General features: G+C 37.4%; 1 protein-coding gene across 1 annotated transcript; it reads right to left on the bottom strand.

Moving 5' to 3' along the window:
• Positions 1-13: 13 nt before the first annotated feature.
• Positions 14-24,491, bottom strand: LOC140169447 (uncharacterized). The gene is given in 7 exon segments (XM_072192711.1): positions 14-1,758; positions 1,761-3,518; positions 3,892-4,191; positions 4,600-4,823; positions 5,921-6,142; positions 7,743-7,856; positions 23,996-24,491. Coding segments are annotated over 7 exon segments (3,285 nt in total). The 5' UTR covers positions 24,318-24,491; the 3' UTR covers positions 14-1,413.
• Positions 24,492-24,733: the final 242 nt, after the last annotated feature.

Raw genomic sequence — 24,733 nt, 5'->3', positions numbered from 1 at the left:
AATAATCCTCTTATTCTGAAATATGTATAGTGCTTCATATACACACAAAAATCGGGAAATTTGATGGTAAACTGATCCCGTATATCATCCATGATCAGACTTGCAAATGGTATTTATTGGTCTTATTCATAATGAAATGATTAGTGCTTAAAGGGGGATGGACCCATTTGACAGCCTGAGATTTTATTACGAAACGCCTCATCAAAGGAAAGATCATTGTTTGTTTTTTTCATTACCCAAGGGCTGAGATTTCTACGGTATGAGCAAAAGCGCATTAACTGTCAAATGCTTGTCTATGGGTCAATGGGATTTTCCATTTAAAATCCACACTACCCCTGTGGAAGATTTTGGAAATATCTTCCACAGGGGAAGTAAGGGATGAATATTTGAATCTCTTACACCCTCTGAGAAAGATCTAACCTGAATCTTCTACAGAGGGAGGGTGAGTTTCAAATAGAGCTACCTAATGTGCTCATTCTATTTGAACTTCATACTCCCCCTGGCAGAAATTTTCAAAATCTTCTTCAGGGGGAGTGTGGATTTTAAATAGAATGGCCCAATTATATTTCTAACACTCTATAGACCATTTCTATGATTGGCACATCCAGACCTTGATGTGGCGCACATTGATATCACGCTCTTCTTGTATTCGCTTTCGTTATGTTATAAAACGTGATATCGATGTTCATCCCACTATAAACGACAGGGAAATGCCAATAATAGAAATGGTCTATAACTTAGATTAAAAGTATTTAGATGATAGATGTATAAAACATCATGTGATAGAATTGGACTACCAGTGTCCTCGTGTCCATTTCAGATTCCCGTGTACCCAGTGTCTATTTCATTCTTAATTCAGGTATCCGTTTACCCGTGTCTATTTCAGGTACCCGTGTACCCGTGTCTATTTCAGGTACCCGTGTACACGTGTCTATTTCATTCTTAATTCAGGTTCCCGTGTCTATTTCAGGTATCCGTGTACCCGTGTCTATTTCATTCTTAATTCAGGTACCCGTGTCTATTTCAGGTACCCGTGTACCCGTGTATATTTCAGGTACCCGTGTACACGTGTCTATTTCATTCTTAATTCAGGTACCCGTTTACCCGTGTCTATTTCAGGTACCCGTGTACCCGTGTCTATTCCATTCTTAATTCAAGTACCCGTGTCTATTTCAGGTATCCGTGTACCCGTGTCTATTTCAGGTATCCGTGTACCCGTGTCTATTTCAGGTATCCGTGTACCCGTGTCTATTTCAGGTACCCGTGTACACGTGTCTATTTCAGGTGCCCGTGTACCCATGTCCGGGTCTATTTCAGGCATTCTTTCTATGATTCTATGTGCTACAATATGATAAGGTGGTGATGTGCTCGATTCGGCGGGTGTGTTTACAAAGTCTATTATTAACATGGTAACTATATACTAGCGTCAACACTGTGACCTCTGTGTACCGACCCCTTTTGTGGTGATCCCTTCTTATTAGATCCTGTTTGTATTTTTGCATTACGGATAATCTCGCCCGTTTCAAGTACCACCAGCACGTTTCCGCTATGAATCTCAAACGTGTCACCTTTCTGAAGCGCCTCCATAATTGTCTGCTCATCGTTGAGAACCTTATCCCCTGCTATTATGGTAGGCCGTTCAATTTTAAGATTCTTCCGGCGCAGAAGTTGCTTCAGTTGTCGCGCTGATGCTCCTGGGTCAATCTCTATGCTTACGGAATCTGTTCCGGGTCGAATGGCAAAGGTTATGGAGTGTGTATGATCTGTAATGTGGCGTCTTCAGTAATACCAAAATGTGACACTGGACGATGGTCATCCAGCTCGCGTTTATTGTAGTATATTTTCATAGTATCAGCCGGAAGTTGTGTTTCCTCTTGAATGATCTCCTTTAATTGCTCCACTGTATCAGATTCATCAATGGTGACGGGTATGGTGTCTGTACGGGAGATCTGTGCATTGATACGCAGACGAAGTCTGAGATGAATTATGGCATTCTTGCGCAGATTGAGACTCTCTATAGTACAATGTTCTTCCAATGGTTTATCCCTGTACAGCAGTCGCTGCTGATGTGGTGGGATACCGCCATGTTTAAAGATGCGGACTTTTGCGCAGGCAACCGTTTCAGTTGGATCAAATTCGACAATGTTGGCAGCTCCTCGAGATGCTTTGACGGGGATTCGAACCTTCCCTGATGGTATAACGAGCTTCATGTCTAGAGCCATTTCACTGGGAACGTCGCTATCAGGTAACTCGCTACTATCATCGAGCAGACGATTGTTGATATACAGTCTTTGCCATGAGACTGGAATTCCTTCTTCAGCAGCAAGAATCGTCTTTAGCGTTGATATGATATGTGGTGCAGATACTTTTACGGTAAAGAACGGTTTGCTTTGTGGGTCGGCATTTCGGACGCCTTTTTGTACGATAATATACTCTCGGAAATTTTCTTCTTCCTCGATTATGCCTGCATCACTGAAAACTGACTCTGGTTTAGAATCCATTATTCCACTATCTTCAAAATCATCTCCATCTTCGGCGTCATTGATTGTATACTCCAGCTCACGCATGCGCTGTTCCAGTTCAATTCTTCCCAACAACTCTTCTTTTTGTTCCAACTCGTTAGCTCGTCGTTCAACTGCTTCCATTTTTGCTCGTAATTGTTGTAATTTCTGTTGACCTTGACTTTCATTCAGTCGTTCAGATTCCATTTGTTCTTGCTCTTTGACTATCAATGCCTGCTCACGACGAATCTGCTCTAATTCCATTCGTCTTTGTTCAAGTTCCATCATCTTAAGGGTGCGGTCGATCTTCTCTTGTTCCGCATTGCGCTGGTTCAAGATATACTGCAGATTAGAACAAGCTTCTTCTTTTGATGTGACTTTTGATTCTCGACGAGATAACTCTTCTTCATCCTGTTCTAATTTCTCTTCCCTCTCCTCGCAGTCTTTCTCTCTACTTTCTACATCAATCGCACGTTGTGTAATATCTTTATCCTTACTCTTCAGCTCATGATCTTTCTTCACAATGTCCTTATCTTTTTCTCTCAGTTCTTCCTCCTTCATCTTTTGTTCCTCCTCTTGTTGTCTTAAATCAGACAACTTCATCTTCACCCGTCGTTCCTTTTGTTTCAATCCATCCTCTCGTTTTTGCAAATTCTCATCTTGTATCTGCTGATCCTGTTCCTTTCGTCGACATTCATCTTCTTTCTTCCTCAGTATCGCGTCTTGTCGATTGATTTCTTCCTGCATAATTTTCAGTTGTTCTTCCAACCGTTTTGCTTCGATTTCTCTCCTTTTCAATTTGACCTCGCCCTTAGATATGATTTCTTCCTTTCTAGATACATCATCTTCACGGGATGATACATCATCTTCCCGCCTCCGAAGCAGTCTATCTTTCTGTCTAACCTTTTCTTCTCTGCTATTCAGTTCTTCTTGTTTCTTCTCTTGCATATCAGTTTTATGCAGTAAATCCTTAGTCCGTCTTTCTATCTCTGATTGTTGCTTCTTAGTTACCTGGAGCTGCAAGAAGAACAAAACTATAGGTTACATTGTGTCTTCAGTAAAAGCAGGGTCCACATTCAATTATTCCTATTGGATGTTGATTTGAGATAAAAGCTTGTGCTTATTGTTTTTTTTTTGGTTTTTTTTTTAAGTGAACTTTTTTGGTGGATACCTGTTTAAATTATATTTTTCTACAGCAATATCGTTCATACTGTAAAGAATGGAATGACATTATACAAAAGGTATAATTATGCTGTGAGGAACGAGAAAGTTAAGGAGCTACACGTATTTGCATTCGTCCACTGGGATGACTCGTTCTTTCCAAAATATCAAATACGATTAATTTCATTGGTTAGCTATCAAATACGATTCATTTCATTGGTTCGCTTACCTGTTGTTGTACATCGTCTTCTCTCCTCTTCAGACCATTCTCTTTTGAACGCAATTTGGCGTCTTTCTGATCCAATTGATTCATTCGTTCTTTCTGTTGCGCTTCCCACTTGACTAGATGGTCTTGCTGTCTGGTCCTCTCTTGTTCACGTCCTCGCCGGACAACCTCCACCTGGATACGACATTCGCCAGCTTCCTTCCGTGCCATATCTGCTTCCAAGTTGGCATTATCTCGCTCTTGTTCAAGATTCAAAACACGAGCTTCCAGCACCCGAATAGTGCCATTTGCCTCCGCGATAACCTGCATGGGTGGATACAAATGGAAATAAGTTCATTTAATTTTACACTCAAAACATTTACCTAATTTCAGGAAAACGTATTGATACTAGATCTGTGATTATTACTCGTGACCTTGGCAAACTTGACCAATCGGACCATTTTGTTCATTTGTGCAGTATTATAAATGAAATGTCAATATGGACAACTACCTGAATGTTATATAGATAACATAACATAGATATAGTTTGCATTATTTACAATAAGTCCTATAAAAGTTCATTACCATATCAAATTATAAAACATAATCACAGGTACGCGATGGAACATAACAGTTTTGCCGGTTCTAGTCTTTGCTGAGTTCGTTTGGACAGGTGATCCAGCGTTTTTGCTAATTGGATAAACAATGAATCACTCTCTTGTTATAATTTACCTGTATAGCTCTTTCTAATTGCATCGAGTGTCGTATATTATCCGTCTTAGTATCCGATAACTCATTCTGCAAGTCTTCTAATGTCTCTATGACATCATTGCTGTCCACCCCCTCCTCCTCTTCATCTCCTTCCCGTGTGTGTTCGTGGTCTTGTTTCTCATCGTGGTTTTCATCTGTTTTCTCGTCATTGTTAATTCTTGAGTAAGCCCCGCGTGCTGCTCGACCTACAGAGAACGGATACACAAAGGTAATTTATTGGAGATTTCAAATATTCCACGTTGTACCATATGTCAAGAGTTTTACCTCTCCAAAGAAAATTTAGCATTTATACCGGTCCGAAGGAAATTTATCCTGCATTAAACATGCCGATATGTTTTAAAATATCCGGCTAATGTCGCAAATTTTAATATTAAAAGCAAAGAACACACTTGTGACACAATTCAACATTTGCAAATGAGTTTTAAACGTATTCTAATGTAAGTTTTTAAAAAATGCAGTAATTTATAGTAACCCACAAGCCTCAGCACACTTGACAAGAATTTGATGGCCACTGTGGTCCAAGACACATCATATAAACTATTTATCACCATAAGGGATTGGCTGCTATCACACTCCCTAATAAACCATCGAAACCGGGATCAGCTCCCTGAGTCCTCGTATGGGTATTACCGAACCAATAAGCAGTTTGTATACGTCAAATAAGATGGTTAGCTCAATTCAGTATCGAAGTTACGTAATGTTACTATGTCAACGGGATCACGCGCTTGAGTTATGAACCACGATCGAAACAATCACCACACAAAGTATATGGCACTTGAAGGCATATCAAAATAGCGTGATCCGGTAACCAATTACGTAACCACTTCGATGCTGAATAAATCTACAATAACAAACAGTAAATTTAAAGCGTCAGGCTCGAAGTAGCTCAAAGGTAGGTCGTATAATGGTGAAACAGGTCTGGCTTACACCGGGGACTTACACAATCTTTTTATGATTACACATGCTGCTTCATTCACAAGCCACAAACACTTTCCATGAACCCACGTACAATACTACCGTCGCTAGAACTACCTCATCTCTATAGATGAGTTGACCTCAATGTTTATTAACAAAGGCAAGGGACTGGTATATCGATATGCTTGAGTGAATCCCATGCAACCACTACACTGTTCAATAGCCTTATTGTGATGTGGCGGGAGTTTTAAAAAACAATGGAAAGTGTGATGATGCGTGCGCATCCTGCCAGGCATTGACGTCAGAAGTCAACTCATCTATAGCTTCTTTTAAGAAAAACATTACTTTCCCAATTAAAAGCACTCACTTTCCATAGAGCTCCTTGGTGGTGCAACAATTGACTTGACATTCTCCCACAGCAAGTCACCTATGTGTGGATAACTTTGTTCTAATGTGTCCTGTAACACAACAAAAGCAGAATGACCTTTCTTTTGAAGTTGATGAACAAGATTCCAAAATAGCAGCTCAGCCCTTTCCTCCCGGCTAGTGCCACCATCTATTATCTGTCTGGTGTGTTCCCCGATTAGGTCTGAAAATAAAAACAAAAAAACAAAAAAATCGATTTACTGGTACAATAGAGGAGTGAGTGAGGGAGGCTAACAACATCCATAGACACACCAGCAACCTAAACACGTGATGTTGTTGACAACAAGTTTAAAAAAGACTTAACGTCTTGCAAGTAGAAAGCTCACGTAAATGAACAACAATTTTGTTTAATTCATCATACAAAAAATGATTTAATAACACAAGAAAAATGACACCAGTATATTGATAATAACCAACACTGTTCCAATTTCGTCCTGTGCCATGTTTTTTAAATTATTGGTTATGGTGTGGATCGTAGAGTTTTCATTAATGGTTAGGTCTGGGAGTAGAGACCATGCTTATGATTAGCATAAGTGTTACGATATGGTTAATATATTATTAGGGCAAATATTTAATTAAAGCTCTGCGTGCTGCCATAAGCTTTCGTCAAAATATCAATAGCTTTCTTAAGAATCACTGAACCAATACGAGGCTTGCGCTTGTTTGTACTCATTTTAATGCATTTTTCATACCGATACCAAAATGGTCATGTTTGTTTACAATTCTGATTTTTGTTAAGATATACGACCAAGATTGTATACGTTGATATACACTAGAGATGTTTTCGCCATTGAATGTGGATATCATAATTCTTATAATATCGTTATGAATACGGCAGAGTGACGAATCCGCAAAATCGCTGTTCTGAGTAAACGGCGTTTGAAAATATTAGTACCATTCCATCGGCCCTTCAAAAGATATGAGAACATTCGTGAGCACTCAGTTGAAATGTATATTATAGACGTGAATGTGCACTAATTATTTGCAATATTCGCAAATTCTGAAACAATCGATATATCCCTCAAAACAGGTATTTACAGCTATTCGGCTTTATGCTAAATCCAAAAAGTGTCAACCGCTGCGCAAAGAGTTGTATACGGAGACGAATCCGCATTCAACTACGTGTAAACTATAGCACTCATCCTTGATTTGGGGATTTTATTTCAAAATTGCTGGTTGTCCTAAGGCTATAGATTCTAAACTTGGTATATAAGTTATAATTAGTCATCCCCGTAATATTTAGTGAAAACTCCGGTTGAAATCAGGGATTTTAGAGTAGATAAAACAATATTGGCCTATATTTTGTGTATAATTTTCTGTGATTTCCCAATTTTGCGATGGCGCTCTGACATAATTACGCCATAGCGATATCATGTGGGGAATGTTTGTACTTATTTTGGTATCACTGGATAGAAGATACCTATAGCTACCAATTGGTATCAAAAATAACAGCATATGACATGTAATATAAAAAAATTCCGAGTTTCCAGCTATACTATACAATTTATCAGCCTGATTTGTACAGATAAGTATACGATTCGTCTTTTGGTCAAATTCATTAATCGCACTAAGGCGCGATTCGTCCAAATCACAATTTCAATATCTACGTCGGGAAGTAAGATTGATCATTAATTTTTGGTGGAAATGAAAGATCGCCTAATACATAATCACATGCATACAGTAACTCAATTTGCTCAAAACTCTCGATTCGTCACTCTGCCGAATTCATAACGATATGAGTGTTTACCAATGCAGATATTTACCTTGATCCCCCAGAAGCGCCATAAGATGTTCACTCCAGACATCGCAAATAAATGCTTCTTTACAGTTGCGTAAGGCATCGTCGTATCCCCGAGGAGCCGGTAACATGCTTCGATCTGTAATAAAGAAGAAAATAACAAATGTACAACATGTACAAGGTTAGTTTTGTACAGAAGAAGCATTTTGCCAAAACTCTATTTTTATACTCTTCTCTTTTATAAACTCCTCAACAAAAGTTTGGAAAGTTTTTTCAAGCATCTATATCCCTTTTTGTGTGACATGTTCATGTCGTATTGCATATCAATGTATAGCTATATGTACTTTATTCCCCTTCCCAAAGACACCACGTTTGAAACAATCATCTTTTTCACGCCTGAGTACACATCTTGTGAATGTAGTGGGTCTCAAACCCATTGTGCCAAATTGACCATTATTTTTACAATTAGAGGTTAATAACTGCGCATCGGTTATTTGGAGGGCATTGTGAAAAATCTAAACATTTTGCCTTTGGAACCGAGGAATATCCCGAGGGGCGTAGCCCGGGGGATATTCCGAGGTCCAAAGCAAAATGTTTAGATTTTTCACAATGCCCGACATATTACCGATGCAAAGTTTATAAAAATAGATGATTTTTACATCTTCCCTTGCCAAAAATCGATCAGGCTAAAACAGAACGACCAATAACAAAAGTGCGTATCACAATCTGTGCAAATATGGTAGCGCGCAATCCAAATACGGCAGCCAGCGCGCGCGCAGTTTGTTGGACGCACAATACCGCGCACGCAGAAGTCAATTGTGTGCGACATTGGAACAATTACGCATTTTGCGGTCAATTGTGAGATATTAATGACCTCGATTTGCGTTCGCGTTTTCGCAAATAATAAAATATGATTGGATCGCACGTTTATTAATGAGGTTATGAATCTACAACAACTACCTACATATTTATGTGGGATTAGAGAGAATGGAATAACCTGCCATCAGCCCAGACCACAAATCTGATTGAACACTTGTGAGACACTTGGTCGTGCTGTGCGTGCCAGAGTAGCCAATGCAACCACATTGAACGGCCTGCGACGAATACTGGTTGAAGAATGGAATGCCGTTCTACAACAAAGTGTGACCAGGTTAGTGAGCAGCATGCATGTAATGGGAGGAGGTGCCTGGCTGTTGTGGCTGTATGGGTTTCCACCGCTATTGAAGTTACTGACTAGTGTTGTTTGAGCACAGAATAATAGTCAATTTGGCACATTCTGTTCAAGACCCCACTACATTCACAAGACGTGTACTTAACCGCGAAAAGGTGATTGTTTAAATGTTGTGTCATTGTAAATGGAAATAATGTAGATATTTAATGATATGAACACGATATCAACATGATGAACATGTCACAAATAATCTGATATAATAGTTGCTTAAAAAAACTTTCCATACTTTTGTTAACATGATGCAGTCATGTCTACAGTAGAATTCAATTCGACCTTTGCAGGACTTAAACCCCATTAAAAGCTATTAAACCAAGATAACACTCATTGAAAGTAGCTCAACTGATTAAATCATATCTTCTCTGGTTAAATACACACATCATATGTTTCTGCTTTTACACGTACAATGGAGCAATGGCTGGGATTATAGTTTCAGTTGGGTGAACGATTATAAAGCGAGCGCTAGAGAACAATTCTGTGTGGGCTTTTGTTTACGAAATGAGACAAAACTCTGCTTATTGTTAACCAGCGTTCTTGAAAATGAGAAACATGGTGGTTTGCAGACTTAACACGGTTTGGAAATAATTTCTTCATATTTTTTGGTGTTATCTGTCGTTTACATATCATTCCTAAAACACCAAAGTACGAATATTTCCAAACATCTAAATTAGCTAAAAATTTAGGACATGTTACAAAACTATATTGTCTAGAATTTTAGAAGAGTACTTTTAATATTGGCCGGTTATTTTTCACACAGCGACGTTAACTAGGCAATGTACTATTACCTATAACATTAACTAAAACACCAAAGTACGAATATTTCCAAACATCTAAATTAGCTAAAAATTTAGGACATGTTACAAAACTATATTTTCTAGAACTTTAGAAGAGTACTTTTAATATTGGCCGGTTATTTTTCACACAGCGACGTTAACTAGGCATATCCCCATTCTTTTAACGTAGGCTATTTGTAGAGGTCACGCGTCAATGGGAAAGAGCACTGTGTATTATGTATAGGAAAACGGACAGTAACTGCAGTATGAGGAGTATATTTTAAAACACTCAAATATTAAAAACATGAAATAAATATGTACACATGAAAGAATTGCAGACTGGACTAGTGGATTTGAAACAATAATAATAATGATGACTGGCAAGAATACTAAAGTCAGTAAGTTGCTTTAAGGAGATTGCGTAGGGCAAGGAACTGTACTGATATCTGTTTGTATGTACATCTAAAAGAGCCACATTTTGGTGGCCTTCTGATCGTCATGCGGGACCGATACTGGTTTGGTGGGAACCAGGATGAGAACTTCGCAGAAGTGCTTGCTTTCTGGGCAAATTCCTTGCAGATTTGTCTCCTTAAGACAGAGTTTGGGGTTGGGGTAGCTAAGGAATCTGCATGGGTAGTATAATTATTTTCTACCAAGGATGTATTTGCATCTGAAATTCGTCAGTATATGAGATGATCAGGCCCATTTTTTTAGAATCTAAAAAACTTTTCCCTCTGCCTGAAGCTTCTGTTAATGAGACGAATTGCAGTAGTTATGGTAGTTGGTACAATACTATTGACGCCAGTTTAATCTCCATACATCAGTACCATATCAAATGATTAAAATGTTATATCCTCGATTATTTAATATTGCATATATAGATTATCTTACGCACACCGGTTTGTGAGTCAACGGCATGAGATCTGTACACCTGTTTTGTATCGGTGTTAAATTCCATCAAACTACTTATTTTTCATAATAAACGTATTTTACGTATCAGATATTTCAGATAAAAAATAATCAAGTTTGATTCAAGGTTAATTATCGTCATTGCATTTACTATAAAGATAATGTAAAGGAATAGCTGTAAAGGAGTAAACGGTATGTTGATATTTATCACAAATCTTAGAGAATTGGAGAGAACTTGATATGACCAATAAATATGACTAGACTGAATATAATTATGTTACTGAAATTCCTAGAAAATCTAGAGTAATGGCACTTCATATTATGTTTTTTGATTACACCCTTTACTAAGCGATTGTACCACCCCATGCATTTCTATACCGAAGCTCAACTATTTTAGTACCAATGGATGGCTATAAGTTTCCTCTACCCATGCTGTGATTTCAAAATAAGTACTAACGTGACCATATTATGGCGATATTAATTTTGGCTTAAAAATCGTACAATCAATTTTCACTGTATTTCTGACTATTATAATGAATGGAAATCATCAATTAAATTTTTTGGTAAGAGCAAAATAAAAATGGCTGGTCTTCATCAACCCCCTATACCCACTTAACTCTGTTATCGGTAATGTGAGCGCAAGGAATGCACTTACAATTTACTTAAGTCATTTGGCCATAGGGTGCAATATAAAAGTTCAAGTTTTGAGATATTTTCTCTCAATATCAAGAGCTTTCTCAAGAACCACTGAACCAATGCTATGCTTGTTTGTACTCATTTTAATGCAATTTTCATGCTGATTGTAAATACGTTCATGAAAATCGTACAGTTTTGACCTTTTTGAATTCTTAAAGGAAAGGAAATTTGACACTTGTCGTCTGCAATCGATAGCCGTGTGGACAGACTTAATATTTGAATGTTTTAGTGCACCAAGAAAACCCTGTTAGAGTGTTGGTTGGTAAAACAAGCGTTAATAATGAGACATTATTTACAGTTATTAAAAGTAAGGAAAACAACATGCGATTATAAACCAAAATGATCGATCTATCTGGTATTGCCAATAACTATTTGGCGAACCTAAACGTAACAAATGAGAACACAATGTTACCATGGTAACGATGGCATTGCCATTGGGCAACGAGAATAGCTAACAAGATATTGATTGATGACTTTGATAACGAGAAACAGATAATCATTATTTAATACGAATATGTACAGTGGCCATCTATATACATAAATACATTAAACATAAATACATGCAATTATGTGACCCTTAAGCTGCGTTACATTTTGTATTTGTATCCTGTTGTGTTGTAATGGTTATTATATGAAATGGCAGGTAAAATAATTTTAACAACTTTCCTGAGGAATTGTATTATCTTGTCGAAGTATTTTTTCGTTGTCTATACTGTCTTATCTTCTGATATATTTTTCTTGTTAAAAGAACAACATATTATTATTATTATTATTATTATTTTATTATCAGAGGAATACCTACTTGCACAAAAGGTCAAAGGTGCTTCAATAACCATAATTTCTGACTATATGCATAAAGAAAACAATAAATGAGATTGATCTGGGTTAGATTGATCTGGTTTCAGTCTTTTTTTTTCTTCAAGATAAACACTTGCAAGTATATTGCAGGAACGATTGAAGTCCATCCAGTGATTCCATTTTGTTGTCGTTCCGTTGAAAAGAACTTCATTTCATTGTTTCGTTGGACACTAGAGCGACTGGGGTTTAAAATCAGCATTGGGAGTCAATCTGATCAGTCCCTGGGCTGATCAATTGTAATGTTGCCTTGCTACCTGACCATGCAGACATCAATACTCATCATTTAATTATTATCATTTCAAATATTCTTTGATTAATTAAAATGTTCTTTCAAATGCTTTCAAGCATAAAACATAATGCAATTAATGAAGTATGCGTCAATAGTTGTAGGTATGATATTGAAAATAAAAAAGTTCATTCACTTGTATTATCATAATGTTTGCAAGTGCACATGCTACTTCTTTTGAAGTTCATTGACAAGTAAAGGTTCTTGCCAAATTCGTCACCCATTCTTTGTATTTTTAAAACACTATCGCGTGAATTATTATGGATTTAGCCCTACATTATTTTTGAATAGATTCCTAAAGTTGACAATAATGATTTTCAATAGCATAAATTTGCGCTAAATTTGTGTTGCTTAAACAAAATGTTTACGACGATTTATCAAAACCCGGACCCATATCTAAGGATTTTTATGTAAAATCCTACCCATTTTTGACGTTTTGGGACAATTTTTCAAAACATGGACCCATGTCTAGGGATTTTCTGTGTAAAAACAACGGACCAATTTCGGCGGCACGTCCCCGTCACTTCAACAAGGAAGTCAGTACTAAAACAATGAGTTATGTAAGTGAATATTGACCTGCAAAATTATGAATAATTATTCAACATGCTATTTTTGGTGAATATACTTCATAATTGATGGGCATATACCAGGATTGACTCCATTAAAATATCAAGTTCAATAAGCATTGATCATGTGATCGTGCAGGTGATTGGTTCTCACGCGTTATACAAGATGCTGTTTGCCAACCTCATCCGTATATTGATGGAGTGAAGAGGACACTGAAGAACACCAATGTCGTATAATAACCAAATTACTAAATAAAGTAGCATGATAGCAGCCGATAGATGGAGAATTCTGTTCTGCATATTTTGTTTGATACCTCATTAGGCACTATGAAATTCCCCAACTTAACCAATTTGATACCTCATTAGGCACTATGAAATTCCCCAACTTAACCAATTTGAATGAGAGTATTAAATGTGAAAATTTACATAGACTTTTCCATCAAAATAACTATAAATATAATGAACACCTGTGCAGCGCAGTGAGCGTTAATCTGTTGCGCTGTAATGAGCCCGATACAAAAGACGACAAGAATAAGCCATGAAGGAAGAAAATCAAAAGGTGTCATTTTGGAAACACTTGGGGAAATAAAGTGGCATCGTACCGAATGAGGTATTAAAGGACGCGGAAAAAAAAATCTCCATCTATCGATCATTTTTGCAATTTAGTTTGAGCGTATTTAAGAAATCACTATTATGTAAAGGTAGTTTTATGCACAGTAGGCATTACTTTCAGTGTTTAAACTTAAACTCTCACTGTGACATGGTCACATAATTCTCTTGCGTGAGAAAATAAACCTCAATATTTGGTGTATCCACCCATTGCCAGCGCAAGGTCATGTACGCGACGTGACATTCCCTCGACCAGGTTTGCCAATGTTCCTTGTGGAATATCTCGCCAGCAAGCAATGAGGGTGTGTCTAAGTTCATGCAGGGTGATTAGTTGGTTGTCCATGTTACCTAACCTGTGGGATACTTCTGCCCATAAGATGCAGGCTTCGTGCGGCCATTGCACCAAAGTCTCAATGAGAGATCGGTCTTCCCTGGCGGTTGTCTTTCGTGGCCGACCTGACCTTGGTCTAGGTGTAGTAGTTCCGGTCTCTCGACGTCTCTTTAAAATTTTAGAAACTGCACCTTATATAATTCCTAAAGCGGCACCAATATCTTTCTGTTTGTAGCCGCCATTACGTAACTTGAGTCAATGACGCGGGCGGGGTTGGTACAATTTGTGACCCTACTTTTCATACCCGACTTTTCATACCCCACCTGACCCGACTTATTTTTAAAGTTTTGTTAGATATTCGCAGTTTATTCCGTTGGTAATCAAATATTAAGCAAATACCATACACATTTCCTTAATATTATTCATAAAGAACAGCGTTTTCAAGCATTTTCTCATCTCAAATTTCAAAGCCTCGTTCAGCCATATTTAGATACAAAATTGTGATTAGTATTGATGAGTTTTGAGCCCTGTGCAATTCTAATCGCCTGGACTAAGGGATTGTTCAGAAATACTTTGGGGTGGCAAAATGGAGGGGTCAAAAAAGTTTTAGTCTCTAAAAGGGGAGTCAAAAAAGTTTTATGTCTTCAAAAAGGGGAGTCAAAAAAGTTTTTGCTCCTGATAGGGGGCGGGGGTCACAAAAAAGTTTTAACAAGAAAATACCAAAAGAACAAGAAGATACAACATTTCTTTTTGGAAGCTCGAAGACTTTACATTTATCCAGTCTCTATAAGAAAAGAGTATATGTATATATTCCACTGATAATACCGGGTCAAAATGATGCAACCGACATTTTTTTCGTCTTTGCCCCGAAATTTATATTTTTCCACTGACCAAGAAAAATTACGCCCCTGATAAACAAGTCTAAAGCACTAAAAATCTTGAGTATGTGCCCAGATGTTTCTCTCAATTTGTTATTTTTTTTAATTAGTGGTTCTAATAATGAAACATGAAAAAATTAGAATGCATACAATGAATTTAAACTTCATACAAGTCACCCTATAAAACTTGCATGTTTCAGTGTAGGAAAGGCTTATAAATTAAAAAAATGAAGGAAGGGGGGGGGGGCAAAACTTTTGACTCCAATTTCCAAGTGCACAGCCCCCCCCCCCAATGTTCTGAACACTCCCTAAACCTGGTTATAAAGTTTGCTCAAGCCAATCAATAAATGTTTGCTTAATCACAATGCATTGACCAATTAAGCCTTGATATGCTAGCTTGATTGAACTTGCTTGGAGCAACTGAGCGGTACACTGAAGTCAATACTCAATTAATCTCAAATGTTGGTAGCAGTGAAAGTGCTGAATAACATGCAATGACAATATTGACGTTTATAATGTCACCATGCGTAGATCTTAATGTGACAGACAGATATACTTCCTCATGAAAAGGTAACTTATGAACGACTGGTTTGGAGATTATGGCTGCGCACGAGGAAGGGCGATGTTTATAAATAATAATTTCTAAATCATAATTTTTCACCAATTACACTGATTTAGCCTTTTCAATTCGTAGTATTCATTGAAATATCTATATAAAATGATTTATCATAACGATAAAAAGTTGGGTCAAGTGTGGTATGAAAAGTCGGGTATGAGAAGTAGGGTCACAAATTGTACCAACCCACGCGGGCGTATAAATCTCGCACCCCGTGATCAGAAATATCGTATACAACAGACAGATGCAACAAAGTAAAGCTGGTTTCTTCACACGGTAATGCAAAAGCCAATGTAAACCTTATAAATCATATCGCTAAAACAACTTTGGACACTAGCGAGCGACTGGGGTTTAATCTGATCAGTCCCTGCGCTGATCAATTGTTAATGTTGCCTTGTTATCCGACCATGGTGCAGACATCAATACTCAATGATGGTAAGAAATCTGCACTTAAAAACAGGACTATGCAAAAAAAAATTAAAATATTCCAAACTTTTGTCCATGGGAACTGAAATAAGCGACATCATGCAATTTCAAATTATAATCGTTATGCTTAGTTCAGACTGATAGTCCATGCTTAGCTACATAATCAAAATTAAATTATCATGGTTATTGGCAAATATTGTTACCATGGTTACCTGGAACACATAAATCATAAATTGCGTTTTGTTCACTATTTATAATAATAATAATAATAATAATAATAGCTTTATTTATACACGGTAAAAACATGTTCAATACAGTATTGTTCATCCACATGTCCGTGCGGATATCAAAAATATTACTAACAAACACAAGTTAAAAGTTTCAGTATAAGGTATCACTATCACAGAAGATTAAAAATTATGATATAAAATAAGGAAAATATTCAAAAAATAGCGATCAATTATGATGAATAACCAAACAATATAGGTTTTGAATTACACACGTTGTTTGCAGAATTAATTGCAAGATATTGATATCGCAAGCATGGTCTAAGCGATATTGGGTAATTTGGAGCAAGTGAGCGATTGTGTAATAATAATTATGTTGCCAGGGTTATCAAAAATGTGGAAGTGGTAGAGCAACATACGATACTATAATTACCTTATCAAGCCACAAGTGGATATTACATTTTTCATCTACATTCATTGAATCAGTGGCGTAGCGTGGGTCATCTGATGGGGGCACCGACCATGATTGGGGGCACCGGGGCTGCCGGGGCTGGGGGGGGGGCACAAGCCGGTTTTTGGCAATTTTCCTATGGGGGGGCACAAGCCGGTTTTTGGCAATTTTCCTATGGGATTTTAACAATTTTGCAATCGATTGGGGGGCACGTGCCCTCCATACCCCACCCCCCACCCGCCCCGTGCCCCTATGACGCTACGGCACTGCATTGAATGTCACTCATTGTGATACCAACGCAGTTAAGGGTTTGATATTACCAAAATAGTCTTGAATATAATACCCGGGGCTCTTCTATAATACGTGACAATTATGTATACGACGTATGTCTTTTCCCGAAGAGCACCTAAAACATAGTCAGAAGCATGTATGAATCAGTAGCTCAAAATTCTCGATTCGTCACTCTGCCAAATTCATATAAATGAAATAAAGTATACAATGAAATAATTATAATATAATATAATATAATATAATATAATATAATATAATATAATATAATATAATATGAAAACAAAACCTAACAAAAATATAACCAAAGACCCAGCAAACACTAAACGTTTTTAAAATGTTTTAAACAGGTTATTTCATGGATTTTGGTTTTGGTAAAAATGTTTTGGTAACAGTATTAAAAGTCGGGTAAAGGTCATAAAAGCGTTTTGTTTGAAAACACACTACAACAAAATGTTTGAAATGTTGTAAACATGTTATTGTAAAATATTTTGCAACCATTTTTGCCATATATTTCGTTAACACTGAAAGGAGTATTTCGTGATCCTAGCATCCTCTTTTTATGACATTTTTCAGTAGATATCCACGAAAAAGCATATTCCTAAAATTTCAGTTGATTCCGATATTGCGTTTGCGAGTTATGCATGACATGTGTATTACACTGTTCCATAGACAATACGTTGTAATTTCGTTCTGGTGCACCAGAACGTAATTCAGATTTCACGATATCTTTGCTAAACGAATTAATCTGCAAGAAATATTTTGTACATAAACATTATGTAGCCAGAGGTTTCCAGTGATATAAAAATCTCATCTTTTTGGAGAAAAGTGGGGAGATGAGGCTGTGGATCACGAAATGCCCTTTTAAATCACGTTATGCTAGAACATTTTACAGTAAGTTTTCAAAAATGTTTTTAAATGTTATGAAAACGTTTTATACCCTTTATATGCCCTTTATATAACCTGACATTTAAACGTTTTTGACAACCTTTTCTAACCTTTTGCGAATACGTAATGTCGAAAACGTTTTGTGTTAGATGGGGAATAAACTCAATAAAGTGCTAAGCAAAAATTGCTAGCTATAAAGCTGATAATAAATAAAGCAATATCAGTAATATGGTACTTATACTCATTAATGATATTATTATTTCAAGTGTATCTCAAGATCAATTCCGGAAATGGAAAAGAGCAATGAGCCTTGCACTTTATGACAATAAAAGTACACTGATGCATGGTAGGTGAGGTTAAAAATAGTATAGTTGCTATGCAATTGAATTTTAATGATATTAGCATCAAATTAAAAATAAATAATTGAAACGTTAAAAAAAATTAAAAGGTTTGCAGCTGGTATAATGTATAGTACATAGTATACCTACTATGGTCTGAGGTTTAAATGGCTACATATTGCTGTATAGAAAAGTAAAACATGTTTGTCAACAATCCCGTTCGATCGCCTCCATAAAATAACACAACAAATTGCCAAGTTTCGGATGAATTGTTAATTTGTTAATATTATCTACATGTACCTTTTCAGACAAAAAATGTTTCATATTTTGAACAGGGGCGTGGCCAGCTTTTTTTCGGTCAGGGGGGCAAAATAAAATTGCGGGGGCACAGACGAAAAAATTACAGTTGCATCATACAATACAATAGAGACAAAAGGCTTTATTGGGACGATGTGCGCGCGTAGCGAGCTAAAATTTGGTATTTTACACTATTTTCGCCCATTATCAGGATGGAACGGGCTTTATCTTTACAATAGGAAGCAATTTTAGACTTCTACGCTACTCAATTTTAGTACACTCACCGGAGCGCTTTCACCGGGTCAACCGGCGTCTTCAGCGGATGTTATTGCTCTGAAGATTTGTTGTTGCTAGTGATGTTGTTGGAACACCTCCGATGACGTCATAGATGTAGATGACGTCAAGCTTGAAGATGTGGTGGCGCCCCTTGGTTCCGGGGGTCAGGAGGTTGTCCCAAACAGGGTCGATGTCTAACCCTTTGTCACGGTTCAGTCTGGGTCTTTTGGTTCTGATATGGATGGCTTCCAAGACCCTACGAGGGAAGTCCTTAGACTCCCTCTCTAACACTTTCACGTTTTCCCAGTCAATCTGGTGCCCTTTGCTCCTGCCAATATGTTCCTTAATTGCTGACTTAGAACTGGCCGCTTTGGATTTATGTTCTGTTAGCCTCTTTTCGAGCTTGCGTCACAGTCTTTGCAAGGGATGCTATACACAACACCAGATTGTTTCTCTTGTTCAGTTTTGTCCTTTGGGGAGACAAGGGATCTACGTAGGGTATTCTGCGGTTTAAAGGATGTGCTAACACCAGCAGAATTAAAAGCCCTGCGTAACCGTTCCGAGAGGCCTTCCACGTACGGCAAGGTGACAAAGATGCCCTTTTGCAGCTATCGTCGTCGCTGTCCTTATTTTGTTCTTTTGGTTTAGGACGCGCCCTGAACAATGTCCAGTCTTTGTAGCCACTCTCGTGTAGCACCTCCTTCACATGCCTTATCTCCTCCGATTGTCGTCAGGATCAGTGACAACCGTCTCCGCTCTGTATAAAAGTGTTCTCACGACGCTCAGTTTATGCTCCAGCGGATGGTGTGAGCTCAAGTTCAGATACTGATCCGTGTGAGTAGGTTTGCGGTAAACTTGGATTTTCACAGATCCGTCTTGTTTCCGAGAGATTAGCGTATCGAGGAAAGCGAGTTGCCCGTCTCGCTCTTCCTCGCGGGTGAATTTGATATTATTGTCCTGACTGTTTATGTGGTTCGTAAACTCCTCCACATGCGACGATTTAATTACGCAGAATGTGTCATCCACATAACGATACCATGTACGCGGTGGGTGAGGAGCAGACGCTAAAGCAATGCGTTCAAAGTGTTCCATGTAAGCGTTCGCTGCCAACGGGCTACAAGCCTGTGAGGGCTGCCCATGGCACACCCATCTTTTTGCTGATAATTTTGGCTCCTAAACACAAAATATGTTGTATTAAGGCAGAAGCTTAACAATTGGATAATATTGTCAACACTAAGGTTTTCAGCACTGTCTACTTGCCAACTGTTATCATTTTCCAGCAAATGTTTGATCACATTCAGGGTATCCTTGACTGGGATAGATGTAAACAGCGCAGTGACATCAAAGGATATCAGGGACTCATCCGCATGTACAACAAGATCCCTAACCTGATCAACAAAAGTCTGAGTGTTCTTTATATGATGCACTGTTTGGCCGATAAGAGGTGAAATTATGTCAGCGACAAATCGAGCTAATTCATATGTCACAGATCATATGCTAGAAACGATAGGTCTCAAGGGAGCACCGGCTTTATGAACCTTGATCAAGCCATAATATTTGGGTATATCACATACTGTAGGGTATAATTTCCAGTATGTTTTACTGTCAATCGCTCCACAATCTTTCAGTTCTTTAAGTAATTTCACCAGTCTAGCCTGAAAAATCTGAGTTGGGTCTTTCTTCAGTTTAGAATACACATTGTCATCACTGAGTAGTGCAAGAGCTTTTTCTTCATAGACCGTTTTATCAATTACAACTGTGGCTCTACCCTTGTCAGCAGGGATTATTTCGATGTTTTCATCCTTTCTCAGATTATTAATTGCTGATCGCTCACCGCGGGTTATATTACTAGCGGGGGGTTTGGCGGTTTTGACAATATTTACCACCCGGGCTCTTAATTCAGCAGCAGTTTTATCGGGGAGATCTTTACATGCCGATTCAGTCGCTCCAATCACATCGTTAATGGGCAAATTGTCCGGACTTACCGCGAAATTTAGTCCCTTTTCTAACACTGACACTTCATCCGACGTTAGTTGTTTTGATGATAAATTAACAACCCATTTATCTTTACTGACCGTTCCAGATTTATTCACATTTTTCGTCGAATTCTCGATGTTTTCCTTCTCAGCAACGAGCCGTTCAAACTTCCGAATTTGGCTCTTTTTCACCGCGTAGTGTTCTGACAGTTGTTTTGATTCCGTGAACTTTGACACCTGTAAGAAGTCAGGTTCCGGTAAACACCCGCGCAGTTTATTTTCAATTTCTTGATGTTTTTCTTTAAAAATGTCAAGCGTAAAATTGGTTTGTCGGATTCTCTCATTTAACAAGGATCTTTCCGCACGTTTAATTATGATCTTAGCTTTATGTCCAGTTACTTCCGGGTTCGGAAGGCGGAGGTATTTGGGTGTGATTCGGTTGTTAAAACACGTAAGGTTAAAACGTAAATGGTTTCTGAACCTTGCGATTTTGAGCGATGTTTTCTCAAAATCTCTCACTAAGCGAAGGCAATCACTGCCAAAATCGCGTTTAATATAATGATGTATATTCATACGTAGCGGTAAACGTAAATAGGAAGCAATTTTAGACTTCTACGCTACTCAATTTTAGTACACTCACCGGAGCGCTTTCACCGGGTCAACTGCCACCACATCTTCAAGCTTGACGTCATCTACATCTATGACGTCATCGGAGGTGTTCCAACAACATCACTAGCAACAACAAATCTTCAGAGCAATAACATCCGCTGAAGACGCCGGTTGACCCGGTGAAAGCGCTCCGGTGAGTGTACTAAAATTGAGTAGCGTAGAAGTCTAAAATTGCTTCCTATTTACGTTTACCGCTAAGTATGAATATACATCATTATCTTTACAATGTTTACAAAAATTTTGGTGAAAAAGGGCTCCTTGTCCTTTTTCTTTTCCTTTGCCCTTCTGATTTTCTATTTTATTTTTTTGTCAGAGGGCACTTTTCTTTCACCCCCCGCTGGCTACGCTACTGATTTCGAAATTTATTCCCCTACACATCACAAATACAAAATAAAATCAACACCGTCCTTTAGGTTTACAAGTTATCATACGTTGAATTTGCATGTTAACGCATCCTAAACACTTATATCCGTCCAAACTATTCTAAATGCTACCGTTTATCGAAGCGACATGTTTAGATATCTGTATTATAATCTAAACACAAGCTAAACACCACTGCTTAGCTTGCGTTTACATTATAGTTGATGTCTGATATTTAAACATAATGTAAACACAAGCTAAATATATGGTATTTAGGATGGGTTTTAGATGCAAAGTCTAAGTACGATAACTTGTAAACCAAAGGGATTTTGAATTTGTGATGTGTATGAGAATAGGTCTCAAAATATGAAACTTTTTTCTGTAAAGCTACATGTAGATGATAATAACAATTTGGCAAAACGCCTAACGTGTACAGCTATGGATTTCCAGTGCATCTGTATTTATATATACAAAATCACTAGGAAGGGTTAAATTTAGGGTTTAGGGTTTGAATTTTGGTTGTTTGAGATATTTTATAAGTAAGCAAATTCATGTGCAAATTCAATTTCGGCCAAGTTGTGCCTTTTTATCGTGCTATATATTAGACAGAATTGGCGATGGCACGAGCTGCAGGACGATAATGTGTGTCTAACACCCGAAAAAACCATTTTTTAGATTTTCTCCCAAATTTAAAAACAAAAAAATTGAAACTTGTCATCTGCAGTCGACACCCGCGTAGAGACAGTTAAACATAATTATTGTACAATTTGCAATTAAAGAAATAAAATCGAAATATGGCAATAAATCAAGCTTGAGCTATTGTTATCCTCAATCGTATAATGAATGTGATCGATAGGGAATATTATAATATTAAATTTCTAATTAAAACCTTGTACATTTTGAGTAATTTTCTTCGATGTATAATTTTAGTGTTTGTTAACATCAGCAACAGTTAGATGAATATTTTAATTTGAAATATGACGGTCTGAAATAGTGCTCAAGTGGATAAGAAGATACTTGTACATCGTCAACAACCAAAGGAAAACCAACAACCTTGTTGTTTGAATATAGGGGGTGGGATAAAATACCCCCCCCAAGTTGACGCCTGTATGTGGGTTTCTGACCAAATTAACCTCATTAGTTGACCATTAACCTAAAAATGCCAATTTTCGCGCTCTTAAATTTTTAAATTTTTTAAATTTTTGCTAACCTTAAATATCACAGATATACTTTTGTAGGTCCTGTGGTTCTAGAGTGTTGTAAAGAGGGCTGAAACAACAACACTTCTGTCAAACGTACATAATTCATTAACAACAATATTATGTATATCGTTATGAACACGGCAGAGTGCCGAATACGCAAAATTGCTGTTCTGAATAAACGGCGTTTGAAAATCTTGGTACCATTTCATTGTTCCTTCTAAAAATTTAGAACATTCTTGAGCACTCATTTGAAATGTATATTATATAAGTGAATGTACACGATTTATTTGCAATACTCGTATGTTTTGAAACAATCGATATTTTAACAGCTATTCGGCTTTATGCTGTAGCCAAAATGTCTCTAACACTGCGCAGAGAGTCGTATTCGGGCTCGAACACGCATTCAGCTACGTGTAAACAAGAGCACGCATCCTTGAATTGAGGCTTTTGTGTAGAACTTACTGGTTGTCCTAAGGCTATGTAGACTTAACTTTATATAATAGTTCTAAAAAGTCATCCCTGTAATATTTAGCAAAAACTCGAGGATTTTAAAGCAGAAATATAAATTGTTAGCCTATATTTTGCGTATGATTTTCTGGGATTTTCCAATTTCCCGGGGGCGCACTCACATTATTAAGCCATAGCAATATCATGTGGGGATGTTTGTACTTATTTTGGTATCACTGGATAGAGGAAACCTACAGCTATACGTATCAAATATATTAGTATAGGACATTTAATAATAGAAAATTAGGGATTTCCAGCTGTACAATACTATAGATCCACCTGATTTGTAAAGTATACCATTCGTCTCTTTGCCGAATTCATTAATCGCACTTAGGCACGATTCGTCCAAATCAAGATTTCAATATCTATGTCAGGGAGTAAGATTTATCATTAATTTTTGATGGAAATAAAAGATAACCTGAAACATAATCATTAGCATACAAAAACTCAATTTGCTCAAAATTCTCGATTCGTCACTTTGCCGAATTCATAACGATATGATTTGTAGAATGAACTTTTGCAAAATATCAAAGAGTTATTTTTTAGAAAATTTAAATTTAATAAAAATCGAGTTTCTTTTGGCTGTTAGTCTACCCTTAACGGCGTATCGATGATATAGTTACCTTGTTCAAGTTGCATCTTCACATTGTCGTCGGCTACTTTGTTATCTTTTGTACTCTTTCGTAATTGTTCGGCAAGCTTTCGATAACCGTTCTTCATCAAAACGTCATAGAATGTGAGAAAAGCTTTAGGTCCACACGAAGTTAAGAGTTCAAGCAACCTTGCTGATTTCAGCTTAGACGTCTTGTGACTATTTATGTCTTCAATTTGCACAGGATGGAGAGTACCTAAAGTAGCGAGTTCACGCATCACTTTATCTGCGCTTATCTCTGCAGATATCTTATTGCTTAGCGCCAGAAGCGCATTACGCTGAGGCGCTTCCATGATGTAAACAAACTGGAACCAAGTTTAATTTCAGCACAAATTTGGTTTGTTAATCTCCTTCCTTCAGCACTGATCAAGAAAACTGCTACATGATGCTACACCAGTCGCAGTAGCCCGCATCTGGTCATTGATGATCAAGATGAATCGGTTGGAATATGTCAAGCAAACTCTCCAGGTTATTATAAGATGAATACTCTCAATCATTACATTATAGATATACAGTGACTGGATAATATCAGTGAAACATAATGTATCAAATAATCAGGTTTTCCCGAATCGAATTTGTTAATTTTCTCAAAACACAAAGCAATAATAATCCAGTAATGGTGTTAAGCTTTGTACCTTATACTACATGTGGTTTACGTCCTAATGGAACCAGTACAAGTTCAATTATGTTTGTAATCGATGGATACCAG

Source organism: Amphiura filiformis, chromosome 1, assembly GCF_039555335.1.
Source record: "Amphiura filiformis chromosome 1, Afil_fr2py, whole genome shotgun sequence".
Taxonomy (NCBI): Eukaryota; Metazoa; Echinodermata; class Ophiuroidea; order Amphilepidida; family Amphiuridae; genus Amphiura; species Amphiura filiformis.
Note: the sequence above shows the minus strand (reverse complement) of the source record. Positions and strands in the feature narration are given on the sequence as shown.